At 43.7% G+C, this 19,879-nt stretch overlaps 1 protein-coding gene across 2 annotated transcripts; it reads right to left on the reverse strand.

The window, feature by feature from the left end:
• Positions 1–727: 727 nt before the first annotated feature.
• Positions 728–6,885, reverse strand: rnf146 (ring finger protein 146). Of its 2 annotated transcripts, none has more exons than XM_017718626.2 (2): positions 6,673–6,885; positions 728–4,112 (listed from the first exon to the last, which is right to left on the reverse strand). In XM_017718626.2, the coding sequence occupies exon 2, from the start codon at positions 4,109–4,111 to the stop codon at positions 2,939–2,941; it is 1,173 nt and encodes a 390-aa protein (XP_017574115.1). In that variant the 5' UTR covers position 4,112; positions 6,673–6,885; the 3' UTR covers positions 728–2,938. The 2 variants fall into 2 exon arrangements, with proteins under 2 accessions (XP_017574115.1, XP_017574117.1); XM_017718628.2 differs by lacking the exon at positions 6,673–6,885 and adding an exon at positions 5,958–6,574.
• Between the last annotated feature and the right edge of the window lie 12,994 nt (positions 6,886–19,879).

The following is a 19,879-nucleotide window of genomic DNA, read 5'->3' on the forward strand; positions in this document are numbered from 1 at the left end:
TTTTTCTTTGGACAGCGACGATAGAAATGCATGGAAAACATGGGCTGTATGAGGAGCCCTGCTCTTAAAAAACATCCACTGGTTCTTTAGGAGACCAAAAGTGGTTCTTCTATGGCATCACACATTTTTAAGTGATGTGAAAAACATGAAAACTCATGAGCAGTGAAAAAGATCAAGTACAGGGGCAGTGGGATTGATCTTAGGAAAACGTGCTTTTAATCTAAAATTCTGATGCACTCTTGGCAGTTTCTTGGAATTACTTAGTTCACAGAGTTCAACAACTGTGCTTATGTTGTCCAAGTGACTTTTTTTTTTTTTTAATTGCTAACGTTTCCAACATCAACATCTCAATATGTGCAAAATCCGACCAACATCATTTAAAAATTAAGATATATTTTAAATAGAAATCACTTTGCCCATCCCTGGATTCTACTGGAATGGTGCTTGGACCCCGATAATTGCCATTTGTGATGTAGTTTGCAAATGGTAAGAGCTAATAGAGGTTAGGAGACCGGTAGTCTTGGTTCCAAACAATGGTAATTCACACATATTAAGCCCTTTTGCCTGCCATTCGAAAACTATTCAAGAAAGAAACACAAACAAATCAGAAAATTCGACTTCACCGCTCGCGCTCACCTTGAAGTGCAGTGGCATTTCATTCAAAATGCAGCCTGTTTTTTTTTTTTTAAGCACGTATGGAAAACAAGACCATTTCACTTGAGACAAATAATAGACAACACTTTATTAATCTGATAAACTTAGTAACAAAAAAAAAACAACAATAAAACAAAGTACACCAAAAAGAAGTTATATAGTTATTATTTCTTTTTCTTGTTGTTCTGCCAACGACAAAGAATCTCAACAAATGGACATGAGATCTTGACCCAAAAATAACTGGTTTAAAATTCGAAAACTTCAAAACTGGACAGCAAAAACAGAAAACTACATCTACAAGTAAAATCTCAAATAAAACTCCACTTCCCAGAGTTCACAGCACTTCAGCCTGGGGTCACTTCCTTCGAAAAAGCCTCACTCACAGCAACACATGTAAAAGTCATGAAACAGGCTCAGGCGCCGAGAGGAGACGCAGATCGACCAGGCCAAAGAAGAAAAGCACTCGCGTACTCGCTCGAACACACGCTCACGAGTCGAGACGTCGTGAAAACACTATGAGCAGAAACCGTCAGCTGGCTGAAGGGCTCCTACGGATGGCAGAACTATGGAGCGCAGCCCTGTTAGAGAAACGAGGAGAATGACCGAGAAAGGAAAAAGAAAGAAAGAAGGAAAAACCAAAGGGTGGGCGTGAGTAATGCAAATTCCTAGGAGACCTGGTGGGGGCATTCCACAAAGCGGGATTTCTCAGTAGAGCCCAAAGTGAGGCTAATAGGAACACTGACTTACACTCAACAACAGTGTGCCTAAAGGGGTTCTTTGGAGCCATGAACCTTTGTGGGCTCCTTAAAGCAGTGGTTCTCAACCCGAACCTCAGGGAAACCCAGACGATCCACATTTTTGCTCACAATATGGCTAGAACGTTCTGGAGGTCCCCAGTTTGAAACCAGTGCTTTAAAAGATCCTTGATTCTTCAGAGAACCATTTCTGAAAATGAGCTGAAGAACCACAGTTTAAAGAACCTCCACGTAAAATAAAAGTTCTGCAACAAAGCTGTTTCCTGAGTCCAAGCTGAGAACAATTTGGGCACCGTTTTGTTGAGCGTACCTCTCCTTTTGTTGGGCAGGACTGACTTTAAGGGAATTCTACCAATTTTTCAAAAATATCCGAGTTAATTAAACAGTGGAGATGTAAGCAAAGTCGTTCCGAGTGGTTTGACGTGAAATGCTAAGTTCTAGAGAAACCTAAGTAAGTCGCAGAGGTGACGACAGGAACCAGACGTCTGAAGATCCAGACGTTTAACGCCTCTAAAAGCTCCCTCACAGGAAATGACTACTTAAAGAGGTTATGAATTCACTGCCTGATGACAGATATTGTTTAACAACATTTTTGAGATGATTTTGGAAGATCACAAGCTCAGAAATGAAGAACCCTGCAGTGGGTCTGGTGGGATCGTTCTTAGGAGAGCACTGTAGTGATAATACAGGTGTTATTTCTTGGAATTCTTTAGTTCATTGAGTTCAACATCTGTGCATATGTTACAAAAAAAAAAAATCATTTGATTTCATGACTTGTTAATGCTCACCACACCCAAACCTCAGCATATACGAAATCTGGGTGGCATCTTTTCAGGCTTTTAATAGAGGCCCCTTTGCCCTTCATTGGGTTCTACGAGTTCCAGAAATAGTGTTGTGCTTGGACCCCGACAATTGCTGCCAAAGGCGTGTAACGCATCTAAAAGCTCCCTCACAGAAAGTCATACAGACATACAAAACACGCTGCCCGACGTCTGAGACATCGTTCTGAGTTTGGTCTAAAATGTTTTTTTTTTTTTTTTTTACAGTCGGTTCACAGTGGAGAAGTTAATGCAGGGAGTACTACAGCAGAAGTCTCCAAAAAACTTTTCCATTATTTTCCATCATCATGATTACATCAAACCACCCTGAATGACTTTGTTTACATCTCAATGCATAAAAGGAAAAAAAAAATAAAAAATTGACAGAATTCCTCTTTAGGTTATCTGGATAACTGCTTTGTGAAACATTCACAGGCTTCTAATCAGTTGCTTTCAATGTATAAAGAGACCCCCACAAAGTCTGCATTACTCAAACGCCCCCTCTCCACATCGAAACTACCCCCAGTTCCCATCTTCACCCCGTTCTAGGCTGCGTCACCGCGAATCCAAACTTCTTAAATGTGATTAATTTGTTTACATTTTTTGCTTTTCAGAGGTTTCGTTAGCAGTTCTAGGCGATCGGGCAGAGAGCGCGTTTCCATGGCAACAGTACAGCGGCGGGTGGGGGGTGGGTGGGTTGGGTGTAGTGGGTCACACTTCCGTCACCGTACACTGACCATCAGGGCTGCGTGAGCGAACGCTGCCGTGACCACTGGCTCCACCACCCGGGGGCAGTCTGTCCAGCTGCTGCAGTCTGTGCCTGCCCTGAGCCCCTTCTGCCCGCTCCCCAACACCTTCCTCACCGCCGCGTTCGACGCCATCGTCATCATCCTCACTGGTGCCCGACTCTGATTCATATCCCGAAGCATCAGGAGCGGCCGAATCGTCTTCATCGTCGTCCTCGTCCTCCTCCTCAGGCCCGGCGTGGCCTATATTGAACTGAGCGAACGCCTGAACGAGCGACAGGGGCCCGGAGGCGGCAGGGCTGCTCGGGTGACCCCCTAGTATGGTGGGTGGCCGAACAGGAGGGGGAGCGAATCCCACCTGAGGACGCCCCCCACTGGCCACCGTATCCGCTCCATCTGCTGAACTTTCCCTCTCTGGGACACCTCCGTCCATACTGCCCACCGAATCCCCACTTGCTGGCACGCCAGCGTTCGGTGACCCTGCTGGTGCTCCAGTTCCAGATCCAGATCCACTTGCCGCTCCAGGTCCAGGAGCAGGTCCGGGCTCAGGATCCAGTCTCAGTCCAGCCACCCCTTTCTTAGGGATGTCCACCACGTCTCTCTTCATCCTCCTACGGCGGCCGTGCTCGTTCCTCCGGTACTGCACCATGTTCTCCAAGTCGGCCACATACAAGAAACCGGCGATGAGCATCTCGGCGCTCTTCTTGCCCTTGTTGTAGGCGTCTTCCAGCTCGCGGCTGGTGCGTTCATCGTACTGCCACCAGCCGTTGCGCCCCTCGTAGTACCACGCGTGGTCACCGGCCCCCGTGCCGCGGCTGCCCGAGGCAGAGGCCTTCAGCTCCTCGGGCGACAGCAGCGTGGGCCGCTCCAGGAAGTCCTCGGGCACCTCCTGCCTGCAGAGGGCGCAACGCTTGCTGTGCCAGGATGCACCTTTCACGCACAGGAAGCAGAAGACGTGGCGGCAGGGCAGGCGCACCGGGTGGACGCAGCTCTGCAGGCAGATGGCGCACTCCAGGACAGGAAGAGCAGGGGAGGAAGGGGAGGGGCTCCCACTGCTGCCCGTCACAGAGTCCCCACCCACCTTCTTACCCGAAGCCAGCGCGTCCACAGAGTGATCGACCTCACCACAGCTAGCCATTCTGTAAGAGCAGCAGAAACATGGGTGAAATATCACAGCCTTCAAACATCATTTACCAAATATAACGGTGTTACGGCATCTGGCAACACTTCATTTTAATAAAGGTTTGGTGGTGTTGGTCCACCACGCTTAAACGTCTGGCGTAGCTCGTTTGGATTAGACTGTTCTGTTCCTTTTTCTTCTCACACCAACATTATACAGCATTAGTGAAAGAGACGGAACAACGGTTGGTTAGTGTAGTGGGTAACACCTCAGCCTTCTACACTGTAGACTGGGGTTCAATCCCCCACCTGGGTAATCACCCTACACTACACCAATAAGAGTCCTTGGGCAAGATTCCTAACACTGCCCTGGCCTCTCTGTGTAAAATTACACTGTGCAAGTTTTAGGGATTTGGAGACCTCTCTGGTGGAAACGTGTAACTGCACCAAACGTGGAAGAAAGCTGTAACGTGGATCGTGTTTCGGTCTCCTTCCCCACAGGGGAGGAAAATTCAAAGAGAACTCGGTCAAAACTCGGTGAAGATGAATGATCTACCACTGACGCTACTGATACTACTGATCGATATTATTGATCTACTATGAATGATGTATTCATCAGTGTAATGCAGATTCTGAGAACATCCAGCCGGACCTTCTTTTGGAGCCCCGTGTGTGACGTTAATACTTACAAACACACAAAGTGGTCCGAAAAACTCGATTCGATGCGTCTGTCTTCGAAATGAATATTTAAGGCCACACGCCGTTTACATTTTAGCCTTTTTTCCATGTAATAAGGCTTTTTTTTTTGCAGGTTTAACAAAAAAATTCTTACATAGTGTAGCTTTAAAAACTAAAGGCCCTGCAGTTTTACACCACAGAACGCTACAAGAGACAGAAGGCTTAGTTTTAATCAACACTGCTAAAGCTGAGAGAGCAGTATTGCGGTGCTGCATAAACACAGGTACAGATTATACGCTGCCCGGCACGAACTCAGGCACTTTGTTTTCATTAGAGGCAATGACACGTACCACCATGTGGCAACCTGTACCGTTGCAGCGCACCTCACCGCGTTAGCGGATATTAAAGAAATGCAACGTTTCCGAATCTGTGAACTCGGCGTAAACAGGCCACACAGGGAGGCTCCGAGACAGGCGACTCCTTTAGCCCAGTTCCTCTAAAGTCACGCGTAAACAGGAGCTGCTTGTGTCTTTGTTCATTGTCTCTGCTCGACGTTACACAACAGCCTCATGTTGTCCTCCTCTAACATTTTGACCTAAAAAAGGCGAAAGCCAAGCCAATCTGGGCCGGTTAACGAACCTAACCTAACACATGATGTGCACTGTGGTTAAAGGGGAATTCCACCCATTTAGCCAAATTTCTGCCTAATTCAGTGCACGAGACGTAGTCGGAGAGATTCAGAGGGGGTTCGGTGTGAAATGGTTCAGACGTCTTTAACGTGGTGGTGATGGGAACCAGGCGTCGCCATGACAACACCACAAATATAGACATTTTACTTACCACCAGAGAACCTGCACGAGTCCTCTGAGCTTTACAGGGAGTGTTGATGAGGGCAGAACAGGGGCAAGTCTGAAACAATAGGTTTTCTGTGGGGGGGGTTATTTCGCCTTATAACAGCCTGCATGTTCCCGCTCCACCATGAATGGATTACAATAAGAAGATCTAAGACGACCTAAGGCGAAAGGATATGCCGGGGGGCTTTTAAAGGGGGACGTCTGGTTCCTATCACCACCACTGTGAACGTTTGGGACTCCAGGTTTCTTCACTTCACACCAAACCGCTCTGTTTACATCTCAACCAGGTAATTACGCAGGACGTCTAAAATTCGGAGGAGTTCTCCTTCACACCTGCCTCAGGTGTTCATCTTCTCGGTACAGTCCTGCGGGCTGGCAGGAGCGAGGCTGAGACCAGGTGACAGCTGGTGGCAGAGAAGACCACAAAATGGCAAAACGGTCAAACAAAGCCTCCCAAACACAACAGACGCGCCGCAGCCACACACGACACGAGAGCCTAACATTTTAGCGAGGAACGGCGCCTCGGGCGCTTTAGAGGCGATTAAGCGAGTCAGCGGCGGAGTATATCGCGTTTTTAACACTTCACCGTCGGCTGTCTTTACACAAACACCGGAGGCTAAGCTAACACACACAACGACTCGGTTTCTCGTTGGAACTGTTCCGTTCCACCTTAAACAGTGCAGCAGTTACATTCTGGCGCCTGAAACCGCCGCGACCGCAGCGCCATTTAAGGTGGAGCGGAACAATTCCAGCAAGAAGCGTTTCGTCGCACAAACACCGCTGTGTGAGGTTAAGCCGAGGCCTTAGCTTAGCTGCTAATGCTAACGCCAGCCCAGCTGCGGCCTTCCGACACACCCCGAGCCAAACGCGGGCGTCTCGCCCGGACGCCGCGGGGGGGGGGGCGCCTCTTCAGCGCCAGAAGCCGAGAACCAGCGCCGTGTTTACCGCCGGAGAGCCGGAGCGGCGCGGCGTCGTGCCGCTGGGTTAGTTAGCCTGCCCGCGGCTAGCAGCCCAGCTAACCGACACCAGAAGCAGGTCAGCGGCTCACCTGAGAGAAGCAGCCCGAGTCCCGCCCGAATCCCGCCCGAGTCTCAGCACAGAGCCGCGCTGTCCGCTCGGCCGCCGGACGGGTTTCTGCTCATCTTCGGCCGATTCTGCTGTTTATTAGCCGGACAGTCGGAGCGCGAGCCGAGCACAGACCTGACCGCTGCGCGTTAGTGGGAGTCAGCACTGCGCAGGAGAGTGCGCAGGAGCAGCGCAGATCAACGAGGCGTGCTGCGCTGGAACGGAGCGCACAGTGACTCACTGAGAGGAGCAAAACAATCAGATCTGAAGGAGTGAAATAACTGCGTCCGAGTAGAGTAGAGTAGAGTAGAGTAGCATAGAATAGAACGGAGTAGAATAGAATAGAACACAATAGAATAGAGTAGAGTAGAATAGAACACAATAGAATAGAGTAGAATAGAATAGGTGTTTACAGTGAGTCACTGAGAGCAACACAATAATCAGATCTGAAGGAGTAAAATAACTGTGTATAGAGTAGAGTAGAATAGAATAGAACGGGATAGAATAGAATAGAACAGAATATATGAAATCAGAATAGCAGTGTTCACAATGCTTGACTGAGAGGTACAAAACAATATAAACAACCTGAACTAATATAACTGTTTATACAGAATAGAATAGAAAAGAATTATGTTAGGTTATGTTAGGTTAGGTGTGTTACAGGTGTGGATGAGTTAGGATAGGTGTGTTACAGGTGCGGTTATGTTAGGTTAGGTGTGTTATAGGTGTGGTTATGTTAGGTTAGGTGTGTTACAGGTGTGGTTATGTTAGGTTAGGCGTGTTACAGGTGTGGTTATGTTAGATTAGGTGTGTTACAGGTGCGGTTATGTAAGGTTAGGAGTGTTATAGGTGTGGTTATGTTAGGTTAGGTGTGTTACAGGTGCGGTTATGTTAGGTTAGGAGTGTTACAGGTGTGGTTATGTCAGGCTAGGAGTGTTACAGGTGTGGTTATGTTAGGTTAGGTGTCTTACAGGTGTGGTTATGTTAGGTTAGGTGTGTTACAGGTGTGGATATGTTAAGTTAGGTGTGTTACAGGTGTGGATATGTTAAGTTAGGTGTGTTACAGGTGTGGATAAGTTAGGTGTGTTACAGGTGTGGATATGTTAAGTTAGGTGTGTTACAGGTGTGGATATGTTAAGTTAGGTGTGTTACAGGTGTGGATAAGTTAGGTGTGTTACAGGTGTGGTTATGTTAGGTTAGGTGTGTTACAGGTGTGGTTATGTTAGGTTAGGTGTGTTACAGGTGTGGATATGTTAAGTTAGGTGTGTTACAGGTGTGGATAAGTTAGGTTAGGCGTGTTACAGGTGTGGTTATGTTAGATTAGGTGTGTTACAGGTGCGGTTATGTAAGGTTAGGAGTGTTACAGGTGTGGATAAGTTAGGTGTGTTACAGGTGCGGTTATGTTAGGTTAGGTGTGTTACAGGTGCGGTTATGTTAGGTTAGGTGTGTTACAGGTGCGGTTATGTTAGTTTAGGTGTGTTACAGGTGTGGTTATTATGTTAGATTAAGTTATAGACAAAATAATCAGGATAAATGTGTAAAATGTTGATATTTTTTTAATGTTCTATGCAGATAAATCAGCCTGGAGTCAAACTGAGCCCATCGAATGTTTATGATCTGTACAGAATGTGTTCAGGGCATTCAAAACATATCATCATGATCCTTGTTTTTACCCTGTTTTCCCCATTAAATTAGGAAAAGTCATTAAATATGAAGCAAATAATCAAACCCTTTAGCTCACCTTGCCTGATCTATCTTACGGTCACACGCAATTCTGACTATTCTGAGCTCTGTTGTACCTCTACTACATCGTATCACACTGATCAACATTACCCTCGTTTCCCTTTTTTCATTGATCAAGAGAGAAAAAGCAGCATACAGTTCTTCATAATCTTCTCCTTTTCATCATTATTGTATGCTCAAAAAATAAAATGTTTCTCATCCAGAGCCATGAAACTTTGCAGGATCATATACCCAAGTGTACTTGTGCTTTTCTAAGTGTCTCTTTTCCCATAGGAAACGAAAGGTTAACTGCCATTGTGATGTCACAGCAGACATCTCTCACACAGACACTCATACGCAGTACACACAGACTCACACACTTAATTTAAAGTGGAACTGTATTCAAGGTAACACTGAATTTAAAGTGTATTGGATTTAATGTATCTGTAAACTTACAGTGGCAGTGAATTTAAGGTGGCATCTCGGTAAATTTAGGGTGGCAGTGCGTTTAAGGTGGCATTGTATTTAAGGTATTAGTAAATCTAAGGTGGCACTGAATTGGCTGTGGTAGTGTGTTTACGGTCTCAGTAAATTTAAGGCGGCAGTGTATTTAAGGTACACTCACACACAGGGACAGTGAACCAACACAGCGTAGTGTAATTAACTAGGGAATCGAATCGAATACCATTAATGTGGTTTCAGCTGATGTGTTTCTCCTGCTAAAGACGTCCTTAATAGTATAAATTAGAAACAGGATCTTGGTCGTGTGTGTTTGCTTCTCCAGACCTTCAGTCTGTGACACAGCAGGGCCTCCTTGGCACTCACTACGTAGTCAGGGTCACACACAGGTAGAGCTGCCCAGAGTGAGCCTCACCACGCAATATGAACAGTTGTGATTAAAATCATTAAAATTATTGGTTGAAAAATCTGCCACTTAAAAGAATCTCCCTCACCTGTCTGTCCTCTAGGGGGCAGTGTTTCATTGTGCATGAGCCCAAACTCTTCTCCTAACCCAGCCTTACTCGGTTCCTCTGGCCCTGCACTGTACAGCGCTCTGTTTTCCTGCTCTACACCCCCCTGAGAACGGGCTGATGAGTCAGGGATGCTGGAGCAGGAAAACACCACGAGCAGGATTAGCAAACGCTGCTCTAAAAATGCCTCCCAATGTTTTCTTAAATGTCGCACTTAATCGACTGTGTCCTATGTTCGGGAAGAATCAGTTGGCCTAATATCTGCTACCCTGTGCTGTTTAAGAGATGCATTTCTGTAATTTTAGGACAATCGCGAGGCCCTGCATTCGCTATAAAGCCTAAACAAGAGAATTAAAAACCTGGTCCTAATCCTAATAGCACTACTGACAATGCCCTGGACATCTGTACTGGGCGCTATCCAAAGAGGGACCCTCACTTCTGTGCACGAGCTTTAAAACGGAATCCCATCAATTTTTCAATATTTCTGCATAATTAAGTGGTTGAGATGTAAACAGAGTCGTTCAGAGCGGTTCGGTGTGAAACGCTCCGTTCTAGAGAAACGTACTGAGTCAGAACTGTTCACAATGGTGGTGATAGGAACCAGACGTCCACCTCTAAAAGCTCCATCGTAGACGTGGGATGATTACAAATGATGCCGCAGAAGTCAGGCGGTGGTGTGTTGAAGGGCTTGGTAAATTTAAGGTGGCAGTGTATTTAAGGTAGTAGTAAATGCACTCACACAGAGAGGGTGATAACCAAACCCAGCACAGCACAGTGTAATTAACTAGGGAGTCAAGTGAAATACCATTAATGTGGTTGTAGCTGATGTAATGTGGTAATGTGGATACAATCGTGAGGCTCTTCATTCGCTATAAAGCCTAAACAAGAGACTAACAACAAGGCAAAAAGGCAAGCTGAGCGCAGAGACCTTAGGCCCTATGGTAGACCCGGGCCTCACCCGGACGTTCTCGACGCGTCTCCGAGGTGCTGCGATGGCCGTTTTCATCCGGATGACTCACCAGCGCCGGGCCGTAATTGTAATTGTTCTTCTGGTCGGCTATTTTAATTCCTCCATCGACGCCCTGAAGGTTGATTCCTTAACAAGTGAGGGTGCAGGAACCTGCAGGAACGTCTCCCTCCAGGGAGAGGCCTTCCTCTCTCATTCTCTCCCTACCTCTCGCTCGCTCCCTCCCTCTCTCTCTCTCTTTTTCTCTTTTTACCTTTCCTTCTGCCGCGTTTGCCCTCCTTTCTCCACCCAGCTCTATTGTCAGCGTTTTTCTCTGTGTTCCTGTCACCAAACACCTGGCAACAATAGGACGTGCGGTGAAGGGTAGGGTGAGCTAAACTGGGGCACGGCGGGTACACAGGCTCTGTTTTAGAGGTAAGAGCACAACTCTCAGCACCTCTAAGCTCAGGCAGATCCAGCGAGCGCTTGGGCGTGTAGGAGGAACAAATCTGGCACGCTATAATAAGCCATTGTAAAAGAACACCTACGGAGTTACACTAAGTGGAAGCCAGAAATTACACTTTGCAGGCTTTATCCTTTCAACTCACCTAGCTTTGCCCCGCCCACAGACGTGCTATCGAACTCTGAAGTCGTGTAATCGGCGTCTGGCCCGCATTAGGAGCCCCGGCTCAAAGCAGACTCCTCTATGGGGAAAAACGTCGTCCCTCGAGATGAGCTGAGATATTCTAAACCTGATGCACTTTGCTCCTATTTTTCCAGAGCTTCTAAAATACGAATGTTGTTTACTAGTGGAAAGATCCATGGGGCTGTAGAGAAGCAAACACTGCTGCGCAACGAACTGACATCACAGCATTTTGAAAAATATACTTGAAACAAAGTCGTCTACCAAAATAGTGAGAAAATTAGAATTCACTCAGTAAAATCACCTAAAACGAAACACGGTCATTGGTAGACAAGATTTTTCAAGCTCTATCAGTTCTGCCTTAGACAGGATAACGTATCTCGTCCTTATCTTACGCAGAAACAATATTCCATTAGCGTATCTTAGGTAGATGGTCATTTTTAGGTAGACTAGGACATCTTTGGTAGGCTAGCACATCTTAGGAAGACGAGCATGTCTTAGGCAGATTAGCATTTATTGGGGTAAACTAATATTTTATGTAGAAGAGCAAATCTTAGGTAAACTATCTTATTTTAGGCAGATTAGCTCATCTTAGGTAGATGAGTATATCTTAAGCAGGCTAGCATATCTTAAGCAGGCTACCATATCTTAAGTAGGCTAGCATATCTTAAGTAGGCGAGTATATCTTAAGTAGATGAGTATATCTTAAACAGGCTAGCATATCTTAAGTAGGCGAGTATATCTTAAGTAGACGAGTATATCTTAAGCAGGCTAGCATATCTTAAGTAGGCGAGTATATCTTAAGTAAGCTACCATATCTTAAGTAGGCGAGTATATCTTAAGTAGATGAGTATATCTTAAGTAGGCTAGCATATCTTAAGTAGGCGAGTATATCTTAAGTAGATGAGTATATCTTAAACAGGCTAGCATATCTTAAGTAGGCGAGTATATCTTAAGTAGACGAGTATATCTTAAGCAGGCTAGCATATCTTAAGTAGGCGAGTATATCTTAAGTAGATGAGTATATCTTAAGCAGGCTAGCATATCTTAAGTAGGCGAGTATATCTTAAGTAGACGAGTATATCTTAAGCAGGCTAGCATATCTTAAGTAGGCGAGTATATCTTAAGTAGGCGAGTATATCTTAAGTAAGCTACCATATCTTAAGTAGGCGAGTATATCTTAAGTAGATGAGTATATCTTAAGCAGGCTAGCATATCTTAAGTAGGCGAGTATATCTTAAGTAGATGAGTATATCTTAAGCAGGCTAGCATATCTTAAGTAGGCGAGTATATCTTAAGTAGACGAGTATATCTTAAGCAGGCTAGCATATCTTAAGTAGGCGAGTATATCTTAAGTAGACGAGTATATCTTAAGCAGGCTACCATATCTTGAGCAGGCTAGCATATCTTAAGTAGGCGAGTATATCTTAAGCAGGTTAGCATATATTAAGTAGGCGAGTATATCTTAAGTAGATGAGTATATCTTAAGCAGGCTAGCATATCTTAAGTAGGCGAGTATATCTTAAGTAGACGAGTATATCTTAAGCAGGCTAGCATATCTTAAGTAGGCGAGTATATCTTAAGTAGATGAGTATATCTTAAGCAGGCTAGCATATCTTAAGTAGGCGAGTATATCTTAAGTAGACGAGTATATCTTAAGCAGGCTAGCATATCTTAAGTAGGCGAGTATATCTTAAGTAGACGAGTATATCTTAAGCAGGCTACCATATCTTGAGCAGGCTAGCATATCTTAAGTAGGCGAGTATATCTTAAGCAGGCTAGCATATCTTAAGTAGGCGAGTATATCTTAAGTAGATGAGTATATCTTAAGCAGGCTAGCATATCTTAAGTAGGCGAGTATATCTTAAGTAGACGAGTATATCTTAAGCAGGCTAGCATATCTTAAGTAGGCGAGTATATCTTAAGTAGATGAGTATATCTTAAGCAGGCTAGCATATCTTAAGTAGGCGAGTATATCTTAAGCAGGCTAGCATATCTTAAGTAGGCGAGTATATCTTAAGTAGGCGAGTATATCTTAAGTAGATGAGTATATCTTAAGCAGGCTAGCATATCTTAAGTAGGCGAGTATATCTTAAGCAGGCTAGCATATATTAAGTAGGCGAGTATATCTTAAGTAGACGAGTATATATTAAGCAGGCTAGCATATCTTAAGTAGGCGAGTATATCTTAAGCAGGCTAGCATATCTTAAGTAGGTGAGTATATCTTAAGCAGGCTAGCATATCTTAAGCAGGCTAGCATATCTTAAGTAGGCGAGTATATCTTAAGCAGGCTAGCATATCTTAAGTAGACGAGTATATCTTAAGTAAGCTACCATATCTTAAGTAGACGAGTATATCTTAAGCAGGCTAGCATATCTTAAGTAGGCGAGTATATCTTAAGCAGGCTAGCATATCTTAAGTAGGCGAGTATATCTTAAGTAGGCGAGTATATCTTAAGTAGATGAGTATATCTTAAGCAGGCTAGCATATCTTAAGTAGGCGAGTATATCTTAAGCAGGCTAGCATATATTAAGTAGGCGAGTATATCTTAAGTAGACGAGTATATATTAAGCAGGCTAGCATATCTTAAGTAGGCGAGTATATCTTAAGCAGGCTAGCATATCTTAAGTAGGTGAGTATATCTTAAGCAGGCTAGCATATCTTAAGCAGGCTAGCATATCTTAAGTAGGCGAGTATATCTTAAGCAGGCTAGCATATCTTAAGTAGACGAGTATATCTTAAGTAAGCTACCATATCTTAAGTAGACGAGTATATCTTAAGTAGTCTAGCATATCTTAAGTAGACGAGTATATCTTAAGTAGATGAGTATATTTTAAGCAGGCTAGCATATCTTAAGTAGGCAAGTATACCTTAAGCCGGCTAGCATATCTTAAGTAGGCGAGTATATCTTAAGTAGGCGAGTATATCTTAAACAGGCTAGCATATCTTAAGTAGGCGAGTATATCTTAAGCAGGCTAGCATATCTTAAGTAGGCGAGTATATCTTAAGTAAGCTACCATATCTTAAGTAGACAAGTATATCTTAAGTAGGCGAGTATATCTTAAGCAGGCTAGCATATCTTAAGTAGGCGAGTATATCTTAAGTAAGCTACCATATCTTAAGTAGACAAGTATATCTTAAGTAGGCGAGTATATCTGAAGCCGGCTAGCATATCTTAAGTAGACGAGTATATCTTAAGTAGGCGAGTATATCTTAAGCCGGCTAGCATATCTTAAGTAGACGAGTATATCTTAAGTAGGCGAGTATATCTTAAGCCGGCTAGCATATCTTAAGTAGTCTAGCATATCTTAAGTAGACGAGTATATCTTAGGTAGACTAGCCGTCTTCTCGTCCTCCTCTAGCTAGAAATCAACATCTTATCTGTTACCTGCGAGACAGAAGCTGCACAAAACTAGACACCGTGCCCAGCTTGTTTTCCATTTTCTCTTAATAAAGCACATGGCAGATATATTTTTGGGTTGTGGACAAGAATGCTGAGCTGCCCACTGACTCAGCCAGTGTTAGCTATTCAGAGGAACTTTCTCCCAGTGCACCATCACGCAGACTGAGGCTGTGATCACATTCTGGTGGGAAAGTCAGAGATTAGCAGAAATCTGATATATGAAAGGTGTGCTGAGTATTCAGACTCGAACGAAAGCCTGCAAAAATCAAATGAGTCTCATAAGCTCAAGTCACGATGAGTCCTAAGTCTCAGATCAATGAGTTCGAGTCAAGTTGCAAGTCATGAAACTGGTTTAGATTCGAGTCTAAAGATGCCAGAATGTTTTCCTGGCAATAAATTCATCTTAAGTCAATGTATGTGATATTTCTCATTATAAGACTGATGTAAGAATATTATGAATGAATCTATTTCTAGTCCTTTTTATTTCTTTGAAGTAATTTTTTAGATCATTTGTCTAAAAATGAAGCTTGAAACAAGTCAAGTTATCTGCTAAGAAAATAAGACTTTTTTTTTCCGATTAAATGACCTAAAACAAATAAGAACGACTAAAAAGGTAGAAAAATCTTGTTTTTGTAATCTTGTGAATTAATGTTCTTCATAACCTTCTTATTATTATTCTACGCTCAAAATATAAAATGTTTCTTGTGCCACAGTTTTTGAGCTACAGCCACGAAATGTTCAAAGACGATATTTTTTCCCTTACAAATTAAATTGAGGATTGTTTGGAACATTCAAGTCTTAGGCTATGTTTACGTAGCAGCTGAAAGTGGCCTGAATCAGATTTTCTCACCAAATCTGAGATAAACAGTCGTGACGGCCAGCAAATGCCTGTCGCTCCCGGAGCTTCAGTCTCATCTTCGCCAGCATCACAGGAGTAATTATGAAGTTCCAGTGGTTGACAGCTGGGCTCATCACCCAGAATGTGTTAGAGTTGCCGTAAAAAGTCCCAATATTCAGCCACTTCTTCGGTTTGTGTCCTCGGATTCCTTAACCTGTCCTCTGGTGCTGCAGCCTCGGGTTCCTCTGGCTGCACTCGGCCATTTCGTTTGCGATGAGTTTCTCCTATTTTTTGCTCAGGAACATCAACCTAAATTTAATATTATTATGAAATAATACGAAATAATACCAGCTGGATGAGGAAGATTAACAGATGCTCCGGGATCAGACCTGGAAAGATCCTGGGGACAAACCAGAGACCAACATCTACCAGAAACCTGTCAGAACCTTACAAATGATCACTTGTGCAACACAGTGATCAATAAAAGTACAGATCCATGTGCTGAAGTGGATCATGAAGACACCAGGCACGTCGAGCTTACTTCTTCCCAGCTGTCAGGAGACGAAGACGGATTCTGAGCCACGAGTACAGAGCCATCAGTCAAACCGGAGACTCCCTGGAATCCCAGGAGAAGAGCACTCGTGGCATCAGACATGACGTCTGCAGTGCTTCAACAGAGCCTGTTCTCAACAAGGCCACAAGAAGCTATTTGTAATATATGCCCACCATCACGTACGACTCAGATATAAGAGCCTGCAGAACGTTTCATCCCCAACTGTTTCAAGCCTGGATATATGGGCCCTGTGAATCAGGATGAAGGGAATACATTAGCAAGTAAAGAGTCGCTCTGCACTGCGTCCCGAGTCCAGCGCTGAAGATCTGTGGGACGACTCTGCTCCTGAGATCAGACATGAAGCTGTCAGTGGCACGTTGGTGTCTGAAGCTTATTTCTATAGTCTATTTCTATAGCACTGCAGCTCTGATGGTAATGTGGCTAACGAGTAATGGAAGCTTTTACAGCCAGCAGACAGACGGCAGACACGCCTGGGCGGGTTGACTAGTTTTGCGGTAAGAAGGAATCAAACCAGCCACATGTTTGGAGCCGTGGTGGTCAGTTCTTTGAGTGAGATGCAGTTATTTTCATCATAGGGATACTGGGCTAATTAGCCAGCCTGACTTTGGCAGTGTGGACTATGTCCTTCCCTCACAGAGATCTGCAGAGAAAGGAGGAAGATTCATGTTTTAAAAATTCCTGTCACATCAACAAAGATGGTGGATGAAAGCTGATCTACAGTGAAAAAAGTATTTGGCCCCTCTTGATTTCCTTATTTTTGCACATATGTCAGATCAAGGAGAATGTAAGGAAACATTAAACACGTTATGAAACAGTCCTTTCATTTATTGAAGGAAAAAAGTTTCGAAGCATCTGTACCACCCAAGTAAAACAGCAACAACTTCCACCAGGCACTTCTTGCTGGAGATCAGTCTTTCACATCACTGTGGGGGGAATCATGACCCACTCTTCTTTGCTGAATTACTTTAATTCTGCCACATTAATGGGTTTTCAAGCATGAACTGCCCATTTAAGTCCATCTCAATGAGATTCAAGTCAAGCCTTCGACTACCCCAATCTAAAACCTTAATTTTGCTTCTTTTGAGCCATTCAGATGTGGACTTGCTCTTGTGCTTTGGGCTATAGTTTTGCTGCATAACCCAATTGCCCTTGAGCTTCAGATCACAGAACTGTAACCAAATGCACTCCTGCAAAATTTTCTAGTAGAGAGCAGAATTCAAGGTTCCATAAATAATGCCCAGGGCAGGAAGCAGCCAAGCATCCCCGCACCATCACACTACCACCACCAGTTTTTGCTGCTGGTGTGATGCTCTTGCTGTGGAATGCCGGATGTAACAGGACCCTTGTCTTCCAAAACTTTCCACTTTCATCCCATCAGTCCACAGAACATTATTCCAAAAGGCTTGGGGGTCATCAAGGTTTTCGTCTTGCAGCTCTTCCAAGGAAACCATTTTTACGTAGTGTCTAACGGTGGAATGATAAACGCTGACCTGATCTTAGGCAGGCGAAGCCTGTTGTTCTGTAGATGTCTGCCTGGGATTTTTGGGGCTCTGCTCTTGGAAGAATTTTAGTAGGCTGGCCACTTCTGGAGAGATTCTCCTCTGTTGCAGAGTCTCCATGTGAAGATAATAACTCGTGCTGTGGTTTGCTGGAGGCTCAGATCCCTTTCAAGACTGATATATTTCAATAACTTCCTTTTTTTCTTCTCTTCCATGTTTTTCTTTTGATCTTAGCTTGGTCTGCTGCTTGAACGTAAAGCCTGCTTTAGTTTCAACTAGGCTGTAATCAAGGGTGTGATATTTGTAAATAATTCATGATTAATCAGTTGATTGAGTAACTTAGGGAGGGAATTACTTATTCACAAGACCAGTTAATGTTGGATAATGTTTTCCCTGCAATAAACCTTTTTCTATCTCTTATGTCTGATTTCACAAGAAACACTTTATGTCCCAGAAACATTGCTATAATGAGGATAACCACCACCAGCAAACTAACTAGCCTGTTACATTGCAGCTACATGGTGGCTAAAGGCTAAAGCCCAGTCCCATTTCTTCTTTTTACCCCTGACCCTTGTTTTCGAGTGTTGCCCCTTGTTACTGAGCTACAGGGCAGCGGTTGAGATCTTCCTCTGAAATGGGACCCTCAGATAAAAAGAGCATCACTTCATTAACAGCTACTAGCGCCGCTCTGTAGGCGACCCTGCCCGTCTGCAGGGACAGCAGAGGAGGGGAAAGTTCAGCTCCTCACTGCTGGGCTTTAGTTACATTTAGGGATCATACGCCTTCAAAGAGGGGGGCAGTTATTTATTATCACCCCCCCTAATTCTTCAGTGATATGAAGCTGAAGTCAGATACTCACCAGCTTCATTCGAATCTTCCCGTTCCACCTTTAATGGAGCAGCAGTTCTGATACCTGAGGTGCCATAATGTAACCACTGCTCCATTTAAGGTGGAACGGGAAATTTAGCTAGCTAGCTACCGAGACATTAGCATACTACAAACAGTTTTTTGTGCTTGTTATCTTAAACTAAGACAATACAGGTTATCGTAATTTTTAACAGTGTAAATTCTCACATTTGTGGGTTTCTTTGGTCACCATCTTTGGGCAGCCATCTCGCCATATTGTGCCTCTGAAAACCTCCGTTTGGGGGGCCATGTAGCCCTAACACATTGCCCTAGCCCTCTATCTCAACAAGAATCAGGACACCCCACCCCTAGATGTGGACACACAAAACAGAGGATAAGACTAAGTGGTAGGGGTGAGGGGTGAAATGGGATTGGGCCTAAATAAGCAGAATTCTACCTCCTACATCACTAGGAGTTGATGCCTAGAGCCAGTGGTTGAAGACTTTGATTTTCTTGTTGTTTTTCCCGCAATATTCAATTTTCTTCTCTTTACCCCAGTTAGCTTTTAGCTAGGAAAGTAGTTGCCAATGTCAGGAAGTAGCAGAGATCAGCTAAGTTCAGAAACAGTGAAGGGTAAGGCTATGCTTACATGTTAGCATTGGGCAAAAAGCTTTGTTTGTGCTTTATTGCAGAATCCATGCGATATGAGCAATGCCTAAATGCCTACTTAAATGATACCTTGGTGATAACGGCCACTGAAAATTAGAGCTTTGGTGATCAGTTTTATTTATATAACCTGTTAAAATCCCAGATTTACTATTCAGTAACTACACTGCAAACTGGCCGAACTGTTCTTAGGTTATAGAAGTGTGTAATAAACTTGGGTCCCACTGGTGGACCCTGGCCATTTAGGTGGTTAAGACAGATATAAGACACATGAGGATGTTTATCTGAGTGTCTAGTCTCTAACAGAGATCAGACGTTAAATGTTTGTGTGTTAAGGTTTAGGATTTGGATGTTAATCCTGTCATCCTGTTTTATGTTATCATCAGATTCTAAACCCTTGAACAAATCAGGTCAGCTATAATATGCGAGGTGGAGATTTTCTTTCAGCTTGTATCTGGCGAGTTGAGGAATTCACACTTGGGCAAGTGCTCAGCACAAAGAGCAGCAATCTCTGGGAGGAAGAAAAGGAAGCGTCATGACGGATGGCGTAGTCGGCAGGTTTGGACAGCTTGACAAGTGGCCCACAAAACCCTGTCCAACACAAGAACCAGCGGAAAAACAAAACACGTTTTATTATCTGACAGCCAACGGCAGGGATAAGAAACAGACAAACACTGAAAACACGATTTCCTTAACATTTAAGCCTTTAAATGCTTAGACACCTTAAATATCTTAAACACTGAGGGTCTGAATAAAAGCTCAGTGCCTCATGATCATAACAACAAAACCTACATATTAATGACGGTAGTTACTGAAAACTGTATAATTACATTTAAATAATTAACAAAAGATACTAAATAATAAAGAGTAGTTACAGAATTATTTATAGTTATATTTAAATATTTAACATTAGATACTAAATAATTAATAGTAGTTACTAAGTAATTCATAGACGTTATAATTATTGGATAATTATAATATATACCAAATAATTCAGAGTAGACACTGAAGAAATTATAGTAGATACAGAATAATTCATAGTAGTTACTAAATAATTCATAGTATTTGCAGATTACAGTAGA

The sequence above is a fragment of the Pygocentrus nattereri genome, chromosome 9 (assembly GCF_015220715.1).
Source record: "Pygocentrus nattereri isolate fPygNat1 chromosome 9, fPygNat1.pri, whole genome shotgun sequence".
NCBI lineage: Eukaryota > Metazoa > Chordata > Actinopteri > Characiformes > Serrasalmidae > Pygocentrus > Pygocentrus nattereri.